The sequence below is a fragment of the Salvia miltiorrhiza genome, chromosome 5 (assembly GCF_028751815.1).
Source record: "Salvia miltiorrhiza cultivar Shanhuang (shh) chromosome 5, IMPLAD_Smil_shh, whole genome shotgun sequence".
Lineage (NCBI taxonomy): Eukaryota > Viridiplantae > Streptophyta > Magnoliopsida > Lamiales > Lamiaceae > Salvia > Salvia miltiorrhiza.
The window spans coordinates 56049703-56070714 of NC_080391.1; the positions used below are offsets into that span (position 1 = coordinate 56049703).

Sequence of the window (21012 nt, forward strand, 5' to 3'; positions counted from 1 at the left end):
CGTGTTTGATGGTAATATAGAGATTAATTACTTCTAGATATCTAATACATATTTATTGAGATTAACTATCATTGTTTGATATTTCCTAGATAAGCACTAGTTAATAGGAATTATTGTTTGATATAAGAACTCACGTGTTTGATAGTGTTTGATATTATAGCTTATATTGTGAAATTACCACCTTACCCTCCACTTAAATATTAAATTTACAAACATATACCCTCAACTATAAAAGATGGAGATAATAGTTTTAGCGCCAAATTTGGGAACTTGGGCGCGGGTTCTCACAATAAAAAGAGAAACCCATCGATTCACATCTACAATTGCAGATTTCATTTACCATTCCAAACATAGGGCTCCCGAAAAATTAGAACACCAACTCTTCAAGGGTGTTTGCTGAGTTCGAGTTTTTCATTTTGAAAAAGTCTCAATGTCTGCCTTCCAACAAGGTAATAATTTGTTCTAGCCTTTTTTTTTAATATTTGAAATCAATTGTTGAGGATCCTTAGTTATTGTTGGATTAAATCGATTTGGGTGAGTGTTCTGTGATAATCGGAAACAACGTTATTTGGGCGTGTATTTCAGATTTTTCTCTGGCCTTCACCCAACCAACACTTGTGTATTTTGTATGTTTCAATAACTTTTCAGCATATGTATAATTTGGTGATTGATTTTTTTCGGGCACACCTTGCTTTCAACGAGGTGGAAATATGATTCCATTCCATTTAGCTCGGTTGACTTGCTGCATTCATATTACCAAGCTTTTGATCGTTTTGTCGAGTTTCCATTTTATTCATATTACCATTATTTTGCAACATTGGATTGATTATAATTGCGGCATTGTATAGCTGGTCTTATCTAATTGTGGTGCGGCTGTTTGGGTTTTGTGTGTATGGTTAGACTCGGCGAGCAATGACGCAGGCCGCGTACAGCCCAATAAATCCGAAAAGACACGACGTTCATGGTCACTAAGGGAGGAGGAACAGTTGATTGCCGCATTGAAGGAAATAGTAGTTAATGGATGGAGATCAGATAATGGCTTTAGAGCGGGTTACCTTGGGAAACTTGAAGAAGCCATGAAGATTGCATTTCCAGGGACTGATCTCAAGGGTATCCCACATATTCACTCAAAAATCTCCATGTGGAAGAGGAACTATTACTCATTGTCACTGATGTTGAGGGATAGCGGTATTGGCTTTAACGTCAACGGAAAGTTTATGATTGATTGCACTCTCGAACAATGGGATGATATTGTAAAGGTATTTGCATTTTTTTTGTTACCACTATGTTACCTATCCTGTGTATCTAATTCCGTTGGACGTTCGCTCTGTTTATTTGTGTAGGGTGATCCTTCTGCACGTGGGATGAAAAAAAAAAGGTTGGCCTCATTTGGAAGAGTGGAAGGAGATATTTGGAAAGGATCGAGCAACTGGGACAACAGCAGAAGATGTTACTGATGCAGTAGACGAAATGAGGAACATTGTTGAAGACGACGAGAATGATGGAGCGTATGGTGATTATGTTCATGTGTTTACTGCCGATACAGAGACCGAGGGCCCCGCTGACAGTGTGTGTCAACCCGAGAAGGCAGAACGTGCTCCACGAGTCTCGGGTAAGAAGATAAAAGCAAACGACGACGATGAGAAATGGTTCAATCTGTTCAAAGAGATGAGCAGCAACGCTAATGCGAGGATGGATTGCATAGCTTCGAAGCTTGGTTACAAGCAAGATTTGGTGAAAGCTAGAAAGGAAGTGTTTGATCAAATCAATAGCATGCCTACCTTGACAATGGTAGATAAATTTGATGCGTATCAAATGTTGGCAGGTGACAAGCAGGGTCTCGAGCTCTTTATGGGACTCCCCGTTGAGGCGAAACTACAGTATGTCTTACACATACTAATGTCTAGGAAACTCTAGACATGGGAAATATTGACAGCGGTTTATTTTGGTGTGATATGCTGCTGCAATATTTGTAGTTAAGTTTTAGTATTTTGTTTTGGTAATATAGCTTGTTGGGAATCTAGTGGTCCGTATTGGTTAAACCAAATATTTTGATGCTATCACTTTTATATAGTACTTGGAAATTATGTGTTCATCATTTCAGTATATATTTTGCTTGAACAATATTAGTTATGTGGAATTTTCATATCAAGTATGTTCATGGTGTTTGAGTGGGAGTTCGAACTGATGATGAATGAGTTCGAACTATCCCATGACTTGAAGGAGTTCGAACTATCCCATGAGAGCAAGAGAGCATGGTTGCATATACACAATTGCAATATCACAAAATTCAATCAATATTTTAATAAAAACTATCATGCAACTAATTTAAGTTATGCAAACTGCATTAAGGGCCAAGTTTGCTAATTACATGATCACCAATTCCAAAAATAAGACAAGCACAGTCATGAAGGCCTACAACCATTGCAAAATGCTTGAAACTACAGTCACCACTAAATTTCCAGATCTAAAAATTCATCTAATTTATATAATTTAACAGAGCATTACTTAAATGAGCTTGCCAAGCACCACACCAAAGACTATGGTGATAGCCAACAAGAAGTACAATGGGATGTGGACGTCGTTATCCCGGTAAGCTCGTATCGGAGCTTGGGACGTGGAAGGTTGAGAATCTATAATTTGAAGTAGACGCATGATCTGAAAATTGTCCTTGATAATTTGAAGCAGAGCAATACGACGAATTCTCACTGGTTCCAAGCCATGGTGGATGGTACTCGTCATACCATATGAATCCCCCTTCGTGATCTTGTCCTAACGGACACTTGTAATACCACCTGCCAGTATGATAAGCTTTTGGCCCGGCACACTTAAGCACCATCTGACCACGTCTGCAACTGCATTGAGGGGCAAGTCGCCTTTCCATGATCTGTGGTTACCTGAGAAGATCATAAATCAGTTCAATATATATGCTAAGAACTAATCAATATCCATAACTGCAAGTATACCCAGGGCCCCTATACATCGATTATAGAATCAGATCAATATAGAGAGAGCATCAACTGCCCAAATGCTAATAACTAACCCAAATAAACATCAATGAAGTTCATCACTGACAGCAACAATTAATCACAAAGTCTGCACTTTCCAATAATCAAGCAATGCCAAGAATAGAAAAAGGTTAATTAACTACTACACTACATTGGACGCATTAATGTTTTCCAACACAAGAGAATTGAAGTCTAAAATAACAGCCACTTCTTGACAAGAGCAACATCAATTATTGGTGATATAGGACAACCACATCGCTTGGGCAAGGGCATCTCGTTCTGCATTCCATTGGGGAGAAGATTCGATACTATCAATGAAATCACCATCGATCTCTACTCCTGCCTGATCATTTCCAGGTGCGGTATCAAACTCTCGCTCTATAGGATCATCGGGCATCTCAGATCGGATAAAATTATTCAATATGAAGCACGCCATAATTAGCCGAATTTGGGTCTTAACGGGGTAAAAGGTACTGCTCCTCAAAATGCCCCTGCGCATTTTCATGATCCCAAACGCTCGCTCAATAACATTGCGGGCCTTCGAATGGCGCAAATTGAACAGCTCCATTGCATTTTGAGGCCTATTTGCTGCCGGTCCCCATTCCTTCAAATGGTAACGTATCCCTTTATATGGTGCAAGGAAACCCTCGCTGTTCGCATACCCATTGTCGCATAGATAGTAGTTTCCTGTAATGGACACTTAACACTTGAGAATACAATCTACTTACATCAATACAATCTGCAATAATATTTCTAATGGATTACCTTTGGGCACCCTAAATCCATTTGCACGTTGCAGGGCGTCGCGCAAAATCCTCAAATCCGCGGCTGAGCCTTCCCATCCGGGTAACACGTAGACAAACTGCATATTGCGGTCACAAACGGCAAGGGTATTTGTTGCAATCTGCCCTTTACGGGTGCGGTATTTCGGCTTGTCAACGTTACTGACCATTAAATTAATGTAACTACCATCAAGAGCACCCAAACAACCCTACACAAAACTCATAATTGAAATATACATCAGATTCAGTTTAATAAATTCGCTAAATTGTTTGTGTTAATGTAACAAAATTACAATATTGGAATAAAGTGGCAATCTGCAAAAATGGAGATGGAGCTTACCTTGAACCAACACCACGTGTTGTTTGTACTATCATCTGGGACAGGAGCTGGTTTCACAAGTAAAATGGTGTGCAATTTCAATATTGCCTTAAGAACCAGGTGCACAAACTTGGAAACAGTTTGACCGGACCTCCAGAAATCAAACTTAACAACCCGATTTTTTTTATGGTGTGCTAGGACAGACAGAAACATTGCAACTTGCTCCTCAACCTCAATGTATCTCCCATTAGTTAACCCCCCCATATCACGCAACAAAATGCATAATCTACCAAATGTATTGCGATCCATTCGCAAGTTTGCTAGGCAATCAAAATCACTAACACCAACAAGCCTATTCATGTGAGTATTCTGATCGGGAATACGTTCTATCATCCTAAAAGTTGTTGCATTAGAAGCTCTTTTTCGTTTACGGGATCTCATCTTAAGCATGACACGATAAGCAACAACCATAAGAATTAAGTGTTGATGGAAAATTTCTTCCATCAACAAGTAAATGCATACTGTGGTAACGTCGTTAGTCGGCATTTCAATTCTAGTCCAACAAATTGAAAACAAGTGGCTGCACAAGAATCACAAGTAATATCATAACATGACTTAAGTGAAGCAAAAATACCAAAATCTATCACATAGATACCAATCAATATCAACTACACCCACGAGACAACATATGAATTGCATAATTTTAAAAAGCTTGCCAATCAAGATTTATCACGAATTCAGCTGTTCTTTGTTAGTGTATCTGACTTTTTTTTGTTTCCCATACATATGGAGATTGCTTTATTCTCAATTCAAGTTTTGATAACAAATGATGAAACTTGTTTGCAGCAACTCAAGAAAATATTGGCAAAACAAGCTGAATTAGGTTGTGAAGTAGTAGAAATACCATCTTGTTACCTATTGGATCCTGAGCAACAGATAGATGGTAACAAACAAAATAATAATGTTTGTACTGAAAATATCCAGATGGTGAAAGACCTTAACAAGTTGAAGAAATCACAAGCTAAAAATGACGAAAGCAGACACAAAATGAGCCACGAAAATAACCTAATCAACTGCAATATTAGGTACCATATTCTCATTCTCACTCGTTTGAATACGAACATACAGAAAACTACCTCGATGTTATTCGCTAACGGTGGCGGTGAAAAACTCCAAGAAATCACAAGCTGTTGAACCTTAAGAACTCCAGATCTGCTGCAATACATACAAACTTCGAATTTGAGAAAAATTTGAATCCATAGGTGTTTATGCTAAGGAATCCAAATGCAACACAAATTGACTTGCAAATGTTTATGGAAACTAGAGGCTGGACAAACTACTCAAAAATTAGGAAGAGTTTTCAAGAAATTTCATAATCTTTTCGTTCAACATAGCAATTTCGAAATCTAAGGAATCCAAATCCAAATTTCGAAATTTAAGAAATCTAAGGAATCCAAATCAAAATTTCGAAATCTTTTCAAAATCTACTCGAAATCTTATACATAGCAATTTAAAATTGACATCTTCCAGAATACTTGGGAGACGACGACGATTTGGATAAAATCGATTCGAAATATGACATTATTTACCTTGATTTGAGGAATGGTGAAGATTTGGGAGTCTCACCCTCTTACCTGCGAGCTTTTAGGGAAGAACACTAGGACAGGAGGGTTGAATCTGAAATGAAGCAAGGGACAATTTGGACTTCTTGAATTATAATCTCAGACATAGTAATATCGATATTAAGAATCTCACCATGGGGGCTGGATCAATTATGTCTTCTCTACAGTGATATTAGGCCGGGTCGCCAGTTTATTGCGGGTTTCACTTATTAATAATATACCTCATCAAACATTAGAAATACAATTTATCCACCCTAATATACCTCATCAAACACGCCCTAAGAACCATTTTCTGTATAGCTCCTCCCTATGTATATATAAAATATTTCAAATTATTAATATAAATATAATCTACATATTTATTTCTTTTAAACGGACCATAAATGAGATTGAACAAGTCTACTAATGTTCTAGTCGTATCCTTTGCAAGTTCACATTTGTTCGTATTTCCATTCCTTAAAATACGATAATAAAATAGTCTGAACAAAACTGGGAAACCACTTAACACACAGAAAATGGCCAAAGTTGAATTAGTATTTCTCAAAACTAAATCAAAATTCACTATTTCCAGCACCAAAATTCCAAAACGCCTATACAAATTTACAGAAAGATTCAACAAAAAATCACAAGTTCCAAATTTCAGTAGGTGTCAATGACTCAATGTTACCTGCAAATTCCGTAGCTAAAAAGAATGTAGCACAATATACATACATAAATATATATATGAACACCTTAATTTAGAGCTACCGGAATCATACCGGTTCTCGACTAAAACTTCATCGGCCTGAGAATCTACCGCGCCCAACTACTAGTCGAAATCCTCCTGAACTTCTCCTTCTGCAGTCGCATATAGATATAGATGAATTGATATATACAGATTTGGTGATCAAATAGTAATAAGGAGAAGCCCTAACCGGCAAGTTGCGCGCCTATGTTAGCCTGAGCATCAGCCTCGGAATTCAAGTCCTTCCACATGATAACATAGTAAAAATCAGCCTCTGATAAATCAAGAGAGACGCATGATATCTTAGGTTAAGCCGGGCGCAAGCTTACCCTGAGGACATGCACAATTTGGAACGAACGGAATCTATCCACCAATTCCTTTGCCTCCTTGTACAGATTCAAGAGGTTTTCGCTTTTAACCTTCCATAGACCCTGAATCTGCAACGGTGTTGTTCAAGAAAGTATAATTTTTTTTGAAATGGATAGATGCCAAGAAATGTACCTGCATGCACACGAGTTAGGAGTCACCTTGAACTCGAATATTTGTAAAACCTTTATCAGCTGCGTATCTCAGTCCTAATATAACACCCCGGTATTCAGCAAAATTACAGGTTGCTATCCCTATACCTTCGGACAATCTACAAATCTGAAATTGTATGGCATATTAGATTCCAGAGATTCATGTTACGACAATAGGAAAGAATAACTAATATAGGCTTGCTCACCACAGTTCCATCATCATATCGGAGTATAGCTCCAGCACCAGCTTGTCCGGGATTTCCCTTTGAAGCACCATCAAACTCAAGAGTGCAGGTTCGCTCCTTGGATTTGGAAAGAGTCACAGTTCGAGAGGAAATAATCTCCTACGTGCAATTTTGCACTAGTGTGTGAGTCCAAAAAAGGAAATACTAGGAAATCTACCCTCATCCTCATCCAATTTTTGTGCATACTAAACTTCACTCTGAAGCATCAAGAAACGATCTCGTGTGAAAAACTTTATTCAACTGAAATGAAAGAGACGACACTCACGATTATCTTACCCCATAATTTGAATGTGAATCTTTGTCCAACTTCTTTTTTGCTGGCTGGCAAGGCGCTTCACCTTCTCTAGAAGAAGGCTGGCATCAAAGATAAATTTCATCACTAATCTAGCATGAAAAATGCTAAATTATGAAACAAAATCACTCACAGTCATGTCCTATAAAGACCATCTTAAGATCCAAAAGAAGGGAACAATTAGCCTATATTTCTAACCTAAAACCAATATATACAGAAAGGTGCAGTATACGAAAATATAACCTGAAAAGGGCATGCCACAAGAGTTCCAAACAGATCATCAGTGAGATCCGAAGCTCGGATAGAGTACAGAGCATTTTTTAGACCATGAATTCGGAGATAGTTCTCTGTATCCTTAGGCATGGAACAGCCTTTATACACACTGACTGGAGGGTCACAAATCTGCCAGGATAAAAAAACAACAGTCAAGTAACACGATTAACCAATACCATTACAAATTACAAGCCCGATGCACCAATCAAGATAACATAATCAATAACAAAATGTTAGTGTCGACCTAGTTATTTTGTCATTTCGAAAGGGGGTCGGTCAGACAATGCAAACAAGATCACATATCAAAACTAGAAACAAGTGACTACCGAGGTTCCAGCTTGAGCCTGACAATCGCTCAAGCTTCTGTAAACACCAACAAAGTCACCTTTACGGACAACAAAAAACTCTTCCTTGTCCATCACAAGTTGTTTAGGATCACCTTTTCGACGAGAGCTAGCTCCACCAGGTTTTTTTGAAGCGTAGCACCGAACTCGACTTCTTGTCAAAAGAAATCCCAAGTTCACTGTCCTAACACCCGAAATTCGGAAGCCTGCTTTCCATGAAGGATCGAGAAATACGCAAGAATGGCTATGCAAAACAAGATTGCCAGCCCTTGATAGTATTGTTGAGCAACGCGCATGAAACAAACTGATCATTACAGAGTTAATATCCTCCCTATTTTCAAGCAAATCTGAATTGACAAAAATCGATACAATAATCAACAAAACAGATGTATATCTATATACATACTCTCACCAACAGAGAAAAAACACACACACACACAAGCATAAAACTGAGTCATTCATGAAAAAACACAATGCACCTAAAAGCACAACCGTTCAAGTAAAATGCAGAAGAAATGGTTAAATTGCACAGAACAAACGCATTCAGCAATATAGGACGTTTGCAGATTATGTTCAATTCCACAATTCCATAGACGTAAACAATCGAATTAAAATTCAATCAATCCATTAATAGCATCCACACTCCAATCAGCTGAGCTGGATAATAGTGAAAACGTAAACGCATTCATCAGAGGAACTCAATTCACAGAGAAGAATGATAAATTAAATCCATAAATTAACACTAAACCTCCACCACCTGCAAAACCCTTCCTCCAACTGTTAGCTGATTAGCTCTCCTCCCTCTCTCTCACTCTCTCTCTCTAGATATTTTTTTCAAATTCATTTTAGGGCTTTTGTTTTGGATTTTGAGATGGGGCCTTTGGGGTTATATTTAGCCCAATTATGAAATTAATGAAAGCGGATAGTTTGGAATGGGCCTTTAACTCGAGCCCACTTATAAAGAGACTCGAGCCCACTTATAAAGAGGCTATACTTTTTATACGATTAATTAATAATTAACGTCAGATGATTTAAACCCTCGACCTATTAGTTTAGAAACGTATTATCAACTAAATTTTGTTTCGTAGGTTAATATTAGGGAATTTCAAATATACAACCTACCTTTTTTCAGATAGGTGTATTTAAGTAGTATCAAATTTTATCATGCATGCAATTTAAATTTGTCTATAGAAAAAAAGTGAAAATATTAACAATAAGTCTTTATCTTTTTTCTTTTTTTATTTTTTTTATTTTATTGACGTGTTTCGATGTGTTAAAAGTGGAATTGTCATTTCAATAAGACAACGGTCATTATCAATTTTTTATGGGGTTTTTGCAAATAAAATCACGAACAATTTTGAATTTGCAATTTTAACGCGACTTTTGAAGTGTGGCGAATTAAATCATAACCTTTTCAATTTTTGCAATTTCGTCCCCTCAATTTTTTCCGGCCACCGGAGTGATGAGTTGGAGCTTATGTGGATTATTTTTTTCCACGTAATTAATTTCTGACTAAGATTAAATTGCTGACTAAGATTAAAATAAAATCAAAACCTAATTCTTTTATTTTTCTTCTTTTTCGTCGAACTTATTTCAGTATCCCCCATTTTTCTTAAACTAGTACGCCCTCCCGTGCGATGCACGGTCACGATATATTTATTTATTTTTAAAATTTGAAATTATGTAAAAATATTACTATTATTTATGAATCAAATTAATTAATAACAAAAAATATATTAATTTAAAAATTAGTATTTGATTTAAAATAGTGTATAGTAATAATTTTATCAACTTAATGAGTAGGAGTATAATATTAAGTTCAGTGAGTATTGTATAATAATAATTAAATTTACCGAAAGTTTTTTGTTATTGATTATTATTTTCTATTAAAATTAAAATTAATAAATACTTTTATAATATTGTCTCGATATTTGTTGATAATTGTGCATTATATTTTTTAATTAATATTTTTATCTATGCTTTGATAAAATAATTCAACAAATATTATGTTTTTTTAATCAAAAGAGAAGAGAAGATATATAAATTTTGCAGGAGAAAGAGATACAAATACAAATAATATAATAACAAAATAAGGAGAAAGATTAAAAAATAAAGAATATTGTAAAAGAGATAGGAGAAAGAAAAATAATCACTTTAAAATTTTAAATTATAATAAATTATTTATTTCAAATTCATATTTAATGAATTTTAAATCAAATTGAAGATCTTGTCATGATCTTTAACTTAAGATACACATGAAATATATTTTTATTATAGACGGAAAAGAAGTAAAATAAAATAATTAGATTTTGATTTTGTTTTAATCTTAGTCAGCAATTTAATCTTAGTCAGAAATTAATTAAGTGGAAATAAATAATCCACATAAGCTCCAACTCATCACTCCGGTGGTCGGAAAAAACTGAGGGGATGAAATTGCAAAAATTGAAAAGGTTATGATTTAATTCACCACACTTCAAAAGTCGCGTTAAAATTGCAAATTCAAAATTGTTCGTGATTTTATTTGCAAAAACCCCATTTTTTATAACTCAAGAAATATTTTAAACTTACCTCGACATTCTTTACTATATATACATCACTCACAACTATACTGTTAGGTATTAAACAGTCTCATCATTTTTATTTTTATTTCATTTTCTACTGCAGATTATTGACTCGTCGCTTTGGAAAGTTCAGTTTTCGTTGACTCGGAAACTATTTTGATCCCACCTTTTTGTGTGTGAAAATTACAATTAATTAAGGAAAATAATGGGTCCTTTTAGGCCATCGCTTCTGAAATATATTTAACAATGTTAATTAATTCTAAATTCTTTTTTTTCTTTAAGAAAGATTTTTTTTGTGTGGTGAATATAGATATTGAAATTAGAATATACTTTATAAGAATATTTGCATATTGATGTTGCATCAATTAATATTATTTTCAAATTTTTATGGATGCATTTATTTTAGGGGAATTTTTATGGATGCATTAATGTTGGCATTTTGGCTCTAACCAACAAAAAAAAATCGAGATAAATTGAAGATTTCATTGACACTTTCTGCATGAGGTTGAGAGTTAAAACAACGTTGTGTTGTGCCAAAACAGAAAATCAAGACTGCAATTTTGTTTTCGTCTTATTTGGTTATTGTTCAATAATATATAATCTTATAATTATTCAAAGAGGAAAAAACATATATATATGTATATGAATTTTGAGTCAGCTAACTGTATCGTCGAAAAGATTTAGGTTGTCTATATATGTAAATTTTGGAAGATACACATGATCACATCTTGTTAAAAATATAAACAAAAATATAAAAATCCAAAGTCATAATTTCTTTTGTATACATCTAGTTGTAAGTAGCAAGTAGAAAAATAAAAATAAAAATGGTGCATCTATAATGTGGAAGATACCTTGAACGATGTAGGAGCCTGCAATCTTAATTACTAGCTACCTATTACTTAGAGTTTGGGATGAATGTAAAAACAATCATTAATTCGAGCTAATTGTTAAACAATACCGTAATTTTCAATGTTTTCAGAAAGAGAACTATATGTTACAGAATTTGAAAATGGGGGGACTATAGTTTTTATTTTTTACATTTATACACCTATTTCGGGCCGTGATGGAAGCTATAGTCATCATTATCAAATGTCGTAACATATAGTCCTATTTCTTGAAAAACACAGAAAATTACAATTCTGTTTTAACATTTAGCTCCATTAATTCTAATTAAGCTTCATAATTATATTCTCTCTGTGCACAAAAGAATATAAGAACTAGGCTAGGCCGGATCTCGAGGAATTAAAATATTTGAACTGCATAATCTAATTTAGTGGGTTTGTGTGATATAAATTCTTAATTATTTGTCATATATATGTATGTATTCATATGAATAAAAATTTAAAATGTCCGTGAACACTTTTCATATATACCATAGCGAAATTTTTCTTTAGATTTTAGACCTCGGTTCTTCTAAAAACATCTTCCTATAAATGATAAGAAATCAAAAGTCTCAACATATATAGTGTCTCTTTTTTATTTGAGCATACTTCCTTTATGTTATATTTTAAGGTTTGTGATCATTATTCCATTTGATATGATTCAAGATCATACAATATATTATATGAGGTAGATAACTTTATTTTTTAAAATTAATTAAATGATATGTGACAAAATAGGTACTAGCTAGAATGTTGACAATTGCTATGAGTATTTATTGAATTGATTTTATGATGAGAAATATTTGTGGATAGTGTCTCTATTTGAAGGGGCAACTTTCAATAGTAGGTTTGTTGATATATCAACTTATAGTTGTTGGTGGGGAGGGCACCATATTGATATGTATTTGGCCAAATTATCACTATTTCTTTCACATATATACACCTCAAAATTAATGATAACTAATTATTTGGATACACTCAACCATCGATCAAATAAGTTTATGTGCCATGAAATTTGAAACCCAACTCCATATCTAAAAAACAGCAAAAAGGAATATAATATATCAAATTATATGGTTGAGTTCGACTTAGTAAATAATCAATTCAATAAAGTTATAATTTGATATTTAAACATTTAAAATAGGAAAAAAAATATATAAAAAAAACAGCAAAAAGGAATATAATATATCAAATTATATGGTTGAGTTCGACTAAGTAAATATATATTCAATTCAATAAAGTTATAATTTGATATTTAAACATTTAAAATAGGAAAAAAAATGTCAGAAGTGGGATTTGAACCCACGCCCTCGTAAGAGGACCAGAACTTGAGTCTGGCGCCTTAGACCACTCGGCCATCCTGACTATATATTTATATTTATTTATTTCAAATATTTATATGTTTATTTATGTGTCTCAACCACCTAAATAGTACCATTCGAGTAGCTCGAGTTAAAAATAATTAGCAAAATTCGAACCTTTTGAATCTCTAACTTCAAAAATTAGATCATATAAAAATAAATCACGAGATCTGCAACTATTTTTGTAATAGTTATATATTTTAAGAATAATTTCATTAGTAAAATTGTATAGTGTGAGTGGTGGATTTAAACTATCTCAATTACTTTGCAATAATTCCAGTAATTGTCTGTATTTGGACAACATAATCTAGTCATATTTACGCAAAAGGAGGAGGTGATACACAACGTTGTAAGATTAATATTAATTAAATCGATAAACTATTTACCACTTTATTAAATATTTATTTAATTGAGAGATGAGTTCAATTAGTCAAATCATGTTCAGTGTTCACGCTCCACCAAAAAGGTTGTAGCAATGTTTGTAGATGCTTCATTAATTACATGACTATTTTATGTTTTGTCTTCACTATATTTATCTAATTATATCTATGTGTAGTGTAGCAAAGTTAGGTACAAGTTGAGATTATCAAAAATCACTATCGAAAATTTGGATTTGTGTGAACATATTTATTTCCCCCTTTTATATTTAAGGTTTCAAATATGGTGGTACGAACAAATTTCCGATAAGACCAATTAATCAATTAAATTATTCAACCCTCCTAAGAGAAATAATTAAATTATTCAATTTAACAATCAGTCTGATTAAGCGAAATAAACTAGTTTTACAATGCTAATATTCAAGTTCAAGATGACTTGTAAGGGTATTTTGAGTAAAATTTTGGAATAGCCAAAATGGATCATAAAACACAAATTATGGCCACTCATTGAAAAAACATAAATTTTGGCCATTTTTATAGCTTTGGGATGTTTTTACCCTTAATTGGGCGGACTGGGTAGGGTCAGGAGCGCGGGTCGCGTGCCGGGTAGGATCAGGCACGCGGGTCGGGTTAGGCACTTATGGCACTATTAGTGCCATAAGTGCCAACGAAAATTTTTTTTTACTCCCCCTGCCTTGTCTACCCCCGCAGACCCCCAACCCCACCCACCCCAAGCCAAAAAAAAAAAAAAAATTACTCCCCCTAGATAAAAATAAATCAAATTTTACTTTTGTTATTTTATTTTAGTGCCATAAGTGCCAACGAAAATCCAAAATAAAATAAAATAAAATGGTCTTTTTAGCACTTATGGCACTATTAGTGCCATAAGTGCCAAACATGCAGAACAAATATAAAAACAACAGCATCATCTAAACCCTAAATGGAACATTTAAACCCTAAATGGATAATTTAAACCCTAAATGGAATATCTAAACCCTAGGGGAAGTGTTTAAAAAGTTCCTTTTGGCTTGGGGGTGGGTGGGGTCGGGGGTCTGGGGGGTAGACATGGCAGGGGAAGTAAAAAAAAAATTTCGTTGGCACTTATGGCACTAATAGTGCCATAAGTGTCTAACCCGACCCGCGTGCCTGATCCTACCCGGCACGCGACCCGCGCTCCTGACCCTACCCAGTCCGCCCAATTAGGGGTATATTAGGCATATTGCCTAATTAATGGCCATAATTTGTGTTTTTTCAATTAGTGGTCAAATATTGTGTTTGCATGTTCAATGTGGCCATTTGACACCATTGTTTTTATGTTAATTGTAAGAAAATGGCGCACACACATAAAAAGTGAAATTAATACTGAAATATTAGTATTGTCATATTTTATTATTTTATAATTTTGAAATTATTGGAGTTTTTTTGTTCCCTTTTGCTCAACAGTCTCCTGATATTTTTTAGCATACAAAAAATAAAGTCGAAGAAACTATATAAAAAAAATAAAAAAATAAGCCTTGTTTTTTAGCTATTTATATATCCGAAGCATCACATGTAGAGAAGTGAATCTAAACTGACCAAAAACCTACAGTCTCCCCTCTCACTCTCTCTCTCTCTCTCTCTCCACTCTCTTTCTCTCTCCTCTCCCTCACGTTTTCCGGCGGATATATATACCGGCCAATCCGGCGAGACAAAGCTAAATTCCCGTAAAACATGATTCGAAGAGAATGACGAGTCGTCTCCGGCGGTCGAATTCGCCATGTCACTGTCGTCGTGCTCAGACTGCTTCTCCGACCTCCTCTGCGGCGAGGACTCCAGTAGTATTATCTCCTCCGTCGGCGGAGATTTCTCGCCGGAATACTCATCGGACTTCGATTCTCGGCCGCCGGACGCCGAGGAGTCCATCGCCGGGCTGCTAGAAGACGAGAGAGATCTAGCTATCGTGCGCGGCCGCGCCGTCGATCGGCCCATCGACGCGTCGGTTAGAGCTGAATTTGTTGCATGGATTCTCAAGGTATACCTCTTTTCCTTTTTCCAGATTCAGGTTCGCGATTCCTGCTATCCTGCGCGGGTGCCTAGCTCCACCTTACTGTTAATCGATTGTAAATGGCGCGCAGCGGCGCACTTTATCTAGTATGCGTCGTAGGAGGCGATGGAACAGTGATTTTTTTTTTTTTGGCGCACTGCGCACTTTAAGGCGCATTTTATCTTTTGTGGATGGTTGACCGATGCCTTGCGTGGTTCATTGTGCTGTGCAGGTGCAATGCTATTACGGTTTTCAGCCGTTAACGGGGTATCTCTCCGTTAACTATTTTGATCGCTTCCTTTACTGCCATCAGTTGCCGGTAAAAACCACGTTACCGTTAAGTAGTTTTTATATATATTCACTTTTTGTTTTTAAGTTTCTCTTTTTTTTTCATGATTAGTAAATAACTATTAGCTTTTCATCCATATTTTTCAAAACTTTTTGGCTTAGAAAAGTTTATTTGAGATAATAGACAGAAAAGTATTTTATTTATTTTTTTATTTTTTTATCCCCCAAAATGCATGTCAGATCCAGCCTTCTAATATGGACAAAGATTACATAAAATTTCTTTTTCTTTTTAGTTTTTACCACTATAGTAATTTGATAATCATTTTTATTGAACATATTTTGACTTTTAAAAGCAAATGAGATGCAATATATCTTTTAATAGTTTCCGTAAACCTTTTATAAAATTGGACGTATATATATCTAATCAAAAAAGAAAAGAAAGTTGAGCATAGTAACCAATTTGGTGAACTCTAATGTTGCCACTTAATTTTTTGCATTTGATGTGTTGATTGCAAATTATATGTGTGTCTGCTTATTGTATTCACCATTAATAGACGTTCGCTTTGATTGGTAACTCAATAAATATTTGATAGTAAGCTTTAATTATCGTCTTTGTCTTTTTGTTTAATTCTATGCGCCTATAATCTGCCCACCCAATTAAAGTTCATTTAATATAATGCAAGTATTTGGTATATAATTGAATAAAGGTGTTGCATATATAATTAATTATATGTTGGACTAAATAAGTTGACGTAAACTCACCTCTAATATATCCAGTTATTGAAATGACGCATTAAAGATTTACCTTTTCGAAACTATTTTTATATATTTCAGTATAAATAATTTATATTTTTCTGTAACACCCAGAAAATGAATGGATGGCCGCTGCAACTACTCTCCGTTGCATGTTTGTCTCTAGCTGCGAAGATGGAGGAACGTCTTGTTCCTTCTCTTTTGGATCTTCAGGTACTGTCTCATCTCAATATTAATTTTCCATTTTATTAAGTTTTATTAAAGGTTAATGGTCGCTTTTACTCATTTTCAAAGACAAAAAATAAAGAATACTCGCTATAAAGATAACTATAAAAACTACTCATTTTGAGTTTGAAATTAATGACAAAGTTGTCGTTACTTAATTGCAAACTTTGCTAAAAGCGCAAACTTTCTCTGACACGCTCGACCAGTCGAGCATGTCAAGCATTAGTGGTAAATGCACTAATGCTCGACTATTGCGAGTCGGAGTATGTCGAGCACTACTGTATATGCGGTAAGTACATTAATGTCCGACCTCTGCAAGTCCAACATTAATAGTAATTACACTAATGCTCGATCTATCATTGCAAGTCGAGCAATCGAGCATTTCCAGAATGAGTATATACTATTTTGCCCCTTTTATTAAACCGTCGCAGTTATTGGAATAAATTAATTTATGGTATGATTAATTAGGTTGAAGATGCAAAGTTTATTTTCGAACCAAGAACAATCCAAAGAATGGAGCTTCTAGTTCTAAGAGTCTTGGATTGGAGACTTCGATCCATCTCCCCATTTTGTTATCTCCCTTTCTTCGCGCTCAAGATCGACCCATCTGGAACTTGTACCGACTTCCTCACTACAAGGGCCAAGGAAATCATCTTCTCAACAATTCAAGGTATTTTAATTTTAACTTAACACTTAATTTATGCTAGTTGAAATCCAAATTTCCAAAATATGAAAAGGGAATTTTGACGTGAAATATTTAATTTAATTTCTCTTGTTAATTTCTATACCAACAGAGACCAGCTTCCTTGAGTGTAGGCCATCTTGCATTGCTGCTGCAACAATACTGTGTGCAGCAAATGATCTGCCAAAATTCTCTCTCATCACAGCTCAACATGCTGAGTCATGGTGTGAGGGACTCCACAAAGTAAGAAAACAATAAATTGTCACCAAAACTCCATATTAATTTGCCAACTTATGTAGAAGTATGAATCATATATACATGATTTATTTCAGGATGAGATACAGAGTTGTCACCAGCTGATTAGGCAAGAAGTATTCAAAATCAAGCCAAAGAAGCTTCGAGTGATCACGTACCGGGCAAGTATTACCTCGACTGATTCTTCGTCTTCTTCGTCTTCGTCTCCATCTCTGAAGAGAAAGAAATTGAGCAACAGCTCTTGGATAGATGAAAATGAAGGGGCTTTGGTTAAGAGGGTTAAAAATCATGATAAAATTTGAAGAGTGCATGCATAGGTTAATTAATTAGCAATAATGTGTACAAAATGAAAAAAAAAAAGGAAGTTTGAAATTTGAATAGTCTTGTGAGATTTAATTCTAACCTCTTCTTGGTCGGGAGGGAGAGTCTTGTAGTGCCTAAATTAGAGACGTACATACGTATACACATGACGTGTATAGGTGGAGACGAACGATGGAGATTAAAAAATTGGAATAATTATATATATAGTGTATGTGAGTGAGCTTATGAATATGTTCAAGTACTTTAGTGGGAAGGAGTCATACATGGGGTATGAATGAATTGAATTGAATTCAATTGTAACATTGATTACTAAAGAGGAAGAGAGATTGGTGTGGGACCAAAAATGGCTGTGGAAATCAATGGAGTTGGCAGAAATTTGAGGGAGGCTGCTGCAACTATTTAAGTTTCATGGCTCCTTTGAAGAATTAATTAATTTACTCTTTTTTTTTTTTTTTTTGAGTGATGAATGAGTGTGAGCGTGTACAGATAGTCCACGTGTAATACGCGTATGAATGTTTTGGCGGGAAATGCTCTTTTTTTTTCTTTTTCCTTTTTTGAATATATATATATTTTTTGAACAAAGTCCTCGCGGACTTGCGCGCGTGTAGGGGTACACGTGTGTATGGTGTAATATTTGGATTTTCTTTTTTCTTTTTTAATTATTTTTGTGCCGAAAAGGACAGCGACGTGGATTTGTTTGAATATACAAAGGTTTTTTGATTTTTTTCCTTGTAATAAGATGTCGGGCATTAAATTTTTACGATAGTCTCTTTTCCTTTGTGAGACCCCATTTTTTGCGGGGCTGTGCAACGCCCATGTGATTGACAATGAAGATTTTGTAGCATTCCCATTTGTTTTTTTATCGCCAATTATAGAAAAAGGATTTTTTATTTATTTATTGTTATTTATTATTGTTGATTTATAAAGATAGGTAGGAATTTTGTGATCCTTAGCCAATAACGTACCGGTGCTTTTCTTGTAGACGGGACCCCATCGCATGTCTCGTCTTTCCCTAGATTTCGGACACTTATGCCTCCTCCTATAGGCATAGCCTTTCGTATTTAGGGTTGTCGTCGGGTCGGATACTACTGATTGCATATGGAGTCGGTTCGATTAGAATTTGGATTCTTACGCTCATGGGTATGTGCGTCGTTGATTGTGTATAATGGAAGGGCATATTGAGGTGTGAAGTGACTGTGATTTAAAAGAGTAATGTATTAATTGGTCGAGAAAAGATCAATAGAGAATGCTAAATATAGAAAGAATGGAGAATGAATATTTGACCGGTCCGAATACGACGATAATTTTACTGAATGCGCCAAAATAGTTAATGAAGCATATTATGTACCCATTGCCATGTTTAGGTGCACCCAACATCAATAAAAGCGAAACTATAATGTATGTGTGTGTTGGCTGAGGTTGTCAAAAGTGTTAAATCTTGAATATATCGTAGCATGATTTTTAAAATTAATTGTTAATTTATATATAAAAAAGAAGAAGCTAAACTATATGAATTATTATATGGGGATTTGACTAGCTAGTAGAATGTCTCAATCAATTATACGTACGTGGTGCATGTATAATCATAGATAACGAATTGGTATAATGTGTGGGTACAACTTTTTTTTTTTGATCAATAAAAAATTCATTAAAAAACTGGGGTGGTACTAGGAGTACCAAAAACATCAAACAAGTGGTGCGAACTCGTTAGAGCACCACAAAGTAAAAGAAACATTGAACTCGACAACATGGAAGATTTTGTTCCAGCTCCAAAGCCTCCCTTTGACCTCATTAACAAGATTGGGCACCTCCCAATTCTTGTTCTCAAACCTACTCTCATTCCTATACTTCCAGATTAGCCAAACAGTCCCAATCCAAAGAGCTTTAAGAAAGTTCTTGTTTCTTTTACCTCTTCCTCCTCCAATGAAAGATATGAAATGATCTTCGACTTTTTGTGGTTTAGCCGTTTCCATTCCAATCCATTGATGGATTTTGTCCCACACGCGATCGACTTTCGAACAATGGAGAAAAGAATGTTCAGCTGTTTCCTCCCTCCACACACATGCATTGCACCACTGTTCTTCGGCTGGGATGAGGACATTCCTTTTGAGAAGGTTTTCGCAGGTTGGCAGCCTGTTACAAATGCTTCTCCAAGCTGTCACTCTGGCTTTGTGAGGAGCCGGTGCCGTCCACATTTGGGCACTAGCTTCAATGTGTCTCCCAAAATGATCACCTTCCGCCTTTGCGCACTCCTCATAGGCCGCTTTAGTCGAGAAGTTCCCCCCCGCTGCGTTCTTCCAGCTCCAGCCGTCCAAAAGTTCTAGGCAAGGAGAAAGCGCCCCGATGACTGACCTCAAATTTTCCTCCATCTCCTTCTCCCTCTCCCTCAGCTCCCTTCGCCACTTGAGATCCCACACCCATCCTTCCTCCGTCCATTCCCCAGCCTCCTGCACATTACCATCTTTAAAGAGACTAAGATTAAAAAGTTTAGGGAAGAGGATCTTGAGGTGGCTGTTTCCCACCCACGTCTCACCCCAAAAACTGACCTCTCTACCATTCCCCATAATCCTTTGAATATTGCCACTAAACCACTTTTCTTCCTCCCTCCTTGCTCTCCTAACAATTTTCGACCACCATCCCTTCATCCCACCCCTTTTCTCCACCCTCCACTCCCCTCCCACCCCTCTTGACAAATCCCCGTACAAGGATTTAATCACCCTGACCCACAGCGCCTCCCTCTCGACCAAGTACCTCCACACCCATTTAAACACCAAGACCTTGTTAAACCATTCAATGTTTCGAAAGCCCAATCCCCCTTGAAACTTGTCGACACACATGTCTTTCCATTTGAACCAAGCAATAGACCTAGACACGCCACTTCCCCCCCACAAAAATTTTCCAAAAACGGAGTTGAGGTCGTGAATTACCGATTTAGGAATGAAGGAAAAAGACAATTGAAACACTGAGATGGCTTGAAGGACCGACTTCACAAGAACGATACGCCCTGCCAAAGAAAGAGATTTCTTCTTCCAACCTCTGATTTTCCTCAACACTTTTTCCACTACGCAACTCCATTCCACACTGCTATTCATCCGTCCCCCCACCTTGATACCGAGATAATTGAAAGGAAGAGATCCCTCCTTACAATTGAGATAACC

The 21012-nt window shown here is 35.7% G+C and overlaps 5 protein-coding genes and 1 non-coding gene across 13 annotated transcripts; 2 read left to right on the top strand and 4 right to left on the bottom strand.

Moving 5' to 3' along the window:
- Positions 1-145: 145 nt before the first annotated feature.
- Positions 146-2095, top strand: LOC131025268 (uncharacterized). Its single transcript, XM_057954960.1, has 3 exons — positions 146-449; positions 901-1259; positions 1344-2095. Exons 1-3 carry the CDS (start codon positions 431-433, stop codon positions 1455-1457), a joined length of 492 nt encoding a protein of 163 aa, XP_057810943.1. The 5' UTR covers positions 146-430; the 3' UTR covers positions 1458-2095.
- A 953-nt stretch (positions 2096-3048) lies between these two features.
- On the bottom strand, positions 3049-6880 carry LOC131025265 (uncharacterized). 8 transcript variants are annotated; one of them, XM_057954943.1, is made up of 8 exons: positions 6785-6880; positions 6646-6697; positions 6490-6568; positions 5699-5786; positions 5246-5324; positions 4131-4689; positions 3774-3999; positions 3049-3695 (listed from the first exon to the last, which is right to left on the bottom strand). In XM_057954943.1, exons 6-8 carry the CDS (start codon positions 4653-4655, stop codon positions 3235-3237), a joined length of 1212 nt encoding a protein of 403 aa, XP_057810926.1. In that variant the 5' UTR covers positions 4656-4689; positions 5246-5324; positions 5699-5786; positions 6490-6568; positions 6646-6697; positions 6785-6880; the 3' UTR covers positions 3049-3234. The 8 variants fall into 8 exon arrangements, with proteins under 8 accessions (XP_057810926.1, XP_057810932.1, XP_057810931.1 ...); XM_057954949.1 differs by having other exon boundaries at positions 4131-5321; positions 5744-5786; XM_057954948.1 differs by having other exon boundaries at positions 4131-5324; positions 5744-5786.
- Positions 6641-7381, bottom strand: LOC131026161 (uncharacterized). Its single transcript, XM_057955930.1, has 4 exons — positions 7376-7381; positions 7180-7317; positions 6785-6892; positions 6641-6697 (listed from the first exon to the last, which is right to left on the bottom strand). Exons 1-4 carry the CDS (start codon positions 7379-7381, stop codon positions 6641-6643), a joined length of 309 nt encoding a protein of 102 aa, XP_057811913.1.
- LOC131025267 (uncharacterized) lies at positions 7277-8936 on the bottom strand. Its single transcript, XM_057954959.1, has 4 exons — positions 8110-8936; positions 7754-7912; positions 7495-7572; positions 7277-7415 (listed from the first exon to the last, which is right to left on the bottom strand). Exons 1-4 carry the CDS (start codon positions 8437-8439, stop codon positions 7404-7406), a joined length of 579 nt encoding a protein of 192 aa, XP_057810942.1. The 5' UTR covers positions 8440-8936; the 3' UTR covers positions 7277-7403.
- Positions 8937-12850: 3914 nt separating this feature from the next.
- TRNAL-CAA (transfer RNA leucine (anticodon CAA)) lies at positions 12851-12934 on the bottom strand. Its single transcript has one exon. It is a non-coding gene; the product is annotated as a tRNA-Leu (tRNA).
- A 1929-nt stretch (positions 12935-14863) lies between these two features.
- Positions 14864-18589, top strand: LOC131025269 (cyclin-D1-1-like). The gene is made up of 6 exons (XM_057954961.1): positions 14864-15318; positions 15563-15649; positions 16486-16584; positions 17065-17266; positions 17391-17521; positions 17611-18589. The coding sequence occupies exons 1-6, from the start codon at positions 15064-15066 to the stop codon at positions 17833-17835; spliced, it is 999 nt and encodes a 332-aa protein (XP_057810944.1). The 5' UTR covers positions 14864-15063; the 3' UTR covers positions 17836-18589.
- The last annotated feature ends 2423 nt before the right edge of the window (positions 18590-21012 follow it).

Coding starts and splice junctions, on each gene's coding strand:
- LOC131025268 (XM_057954960.1), top strand. Junction 1,260..1,343: donor AATGGGATGATATTGTAAAG/GTATTTGCATTT, acceptor TTATTTGTGTAG/GGTGATCCTTCTGCACGTGG.
- LOC131025265 (XM_057954949.1), bottom strand. CDS start 4,655: ATGCCGACTAACGACGTTACCACAGTATGCATTTACTTGTTGATGGAA. Junction 4,000..4,130: donor ACACGTGGTGTTGGTTCAAG/GTAAGCTCCATC, acceptor AGTTTTGTGTAG/GGTTGTTTGGGTGCTCTTGA. Junction 3,696..3,773: donor TGGATTTAGGGTGCCCAAAG/GTAATCCATTAG, acceptor TGTCCATTACAG/GAAACTACTATCTATGCGAC.
- LOC131026161 (XM_057955930.1), bottom strand. Junction 6,893..7,179: donor GATATGATGATGGAACTGTG/GTGAGCAAGCCT, acceptor ACACCGTTGCAG/ATTCAGGGTCTATGGAAGGT. Junction 6,698..6,784: donor AAATTGTGCATGTCCTCAGG/GTAAGCTTGCGC, acceptor ATCATGTGGAAG/GACTTGAATTCCGAGGCTGA.
- LOC131025267 (XM_057954959.1), bottom strand. CDS start 8,439: ATGATCAGTTTGTTTCATGCGCGTTGCTCAACAATACTATCAAGGGCT. Junction 7,913..8,109: donor AGGCTCAAGCTGGAACCTCG/GTAGTCACTTGT, acceptor TTATCCTGGCAG/ATTTGTGACCCTCCAGTCAG. Junction 7,573..7,753: donor TTGTGGCATGCCCTTTTCAG/GTTATATTTTCG, acceptor CTTTGATGCCAG/CCTTCTTCTAGAGAAGGTGA.
- LOC131025269 (XM_057954961.1), top strand. CDS start 15,064: ATGTCACTGTCGTCGTGCTCAGACTGCTTCTCCGACCTCCTCTGCGGC. Junction 17,267..17,390: donor CATCTTCTCAACAATTCAAG/GTATTTTAATTT, acceptor CTATACCAACAG/AGACCAGCTTCCTTGAGTGT. Junction 17,522..17,610: donor GGTGTGAGGGACTCCACAAA/GTAAGAAAACAA, acceptor GATTTATTTCAG/GATGAGATACAGAGTTGTCA.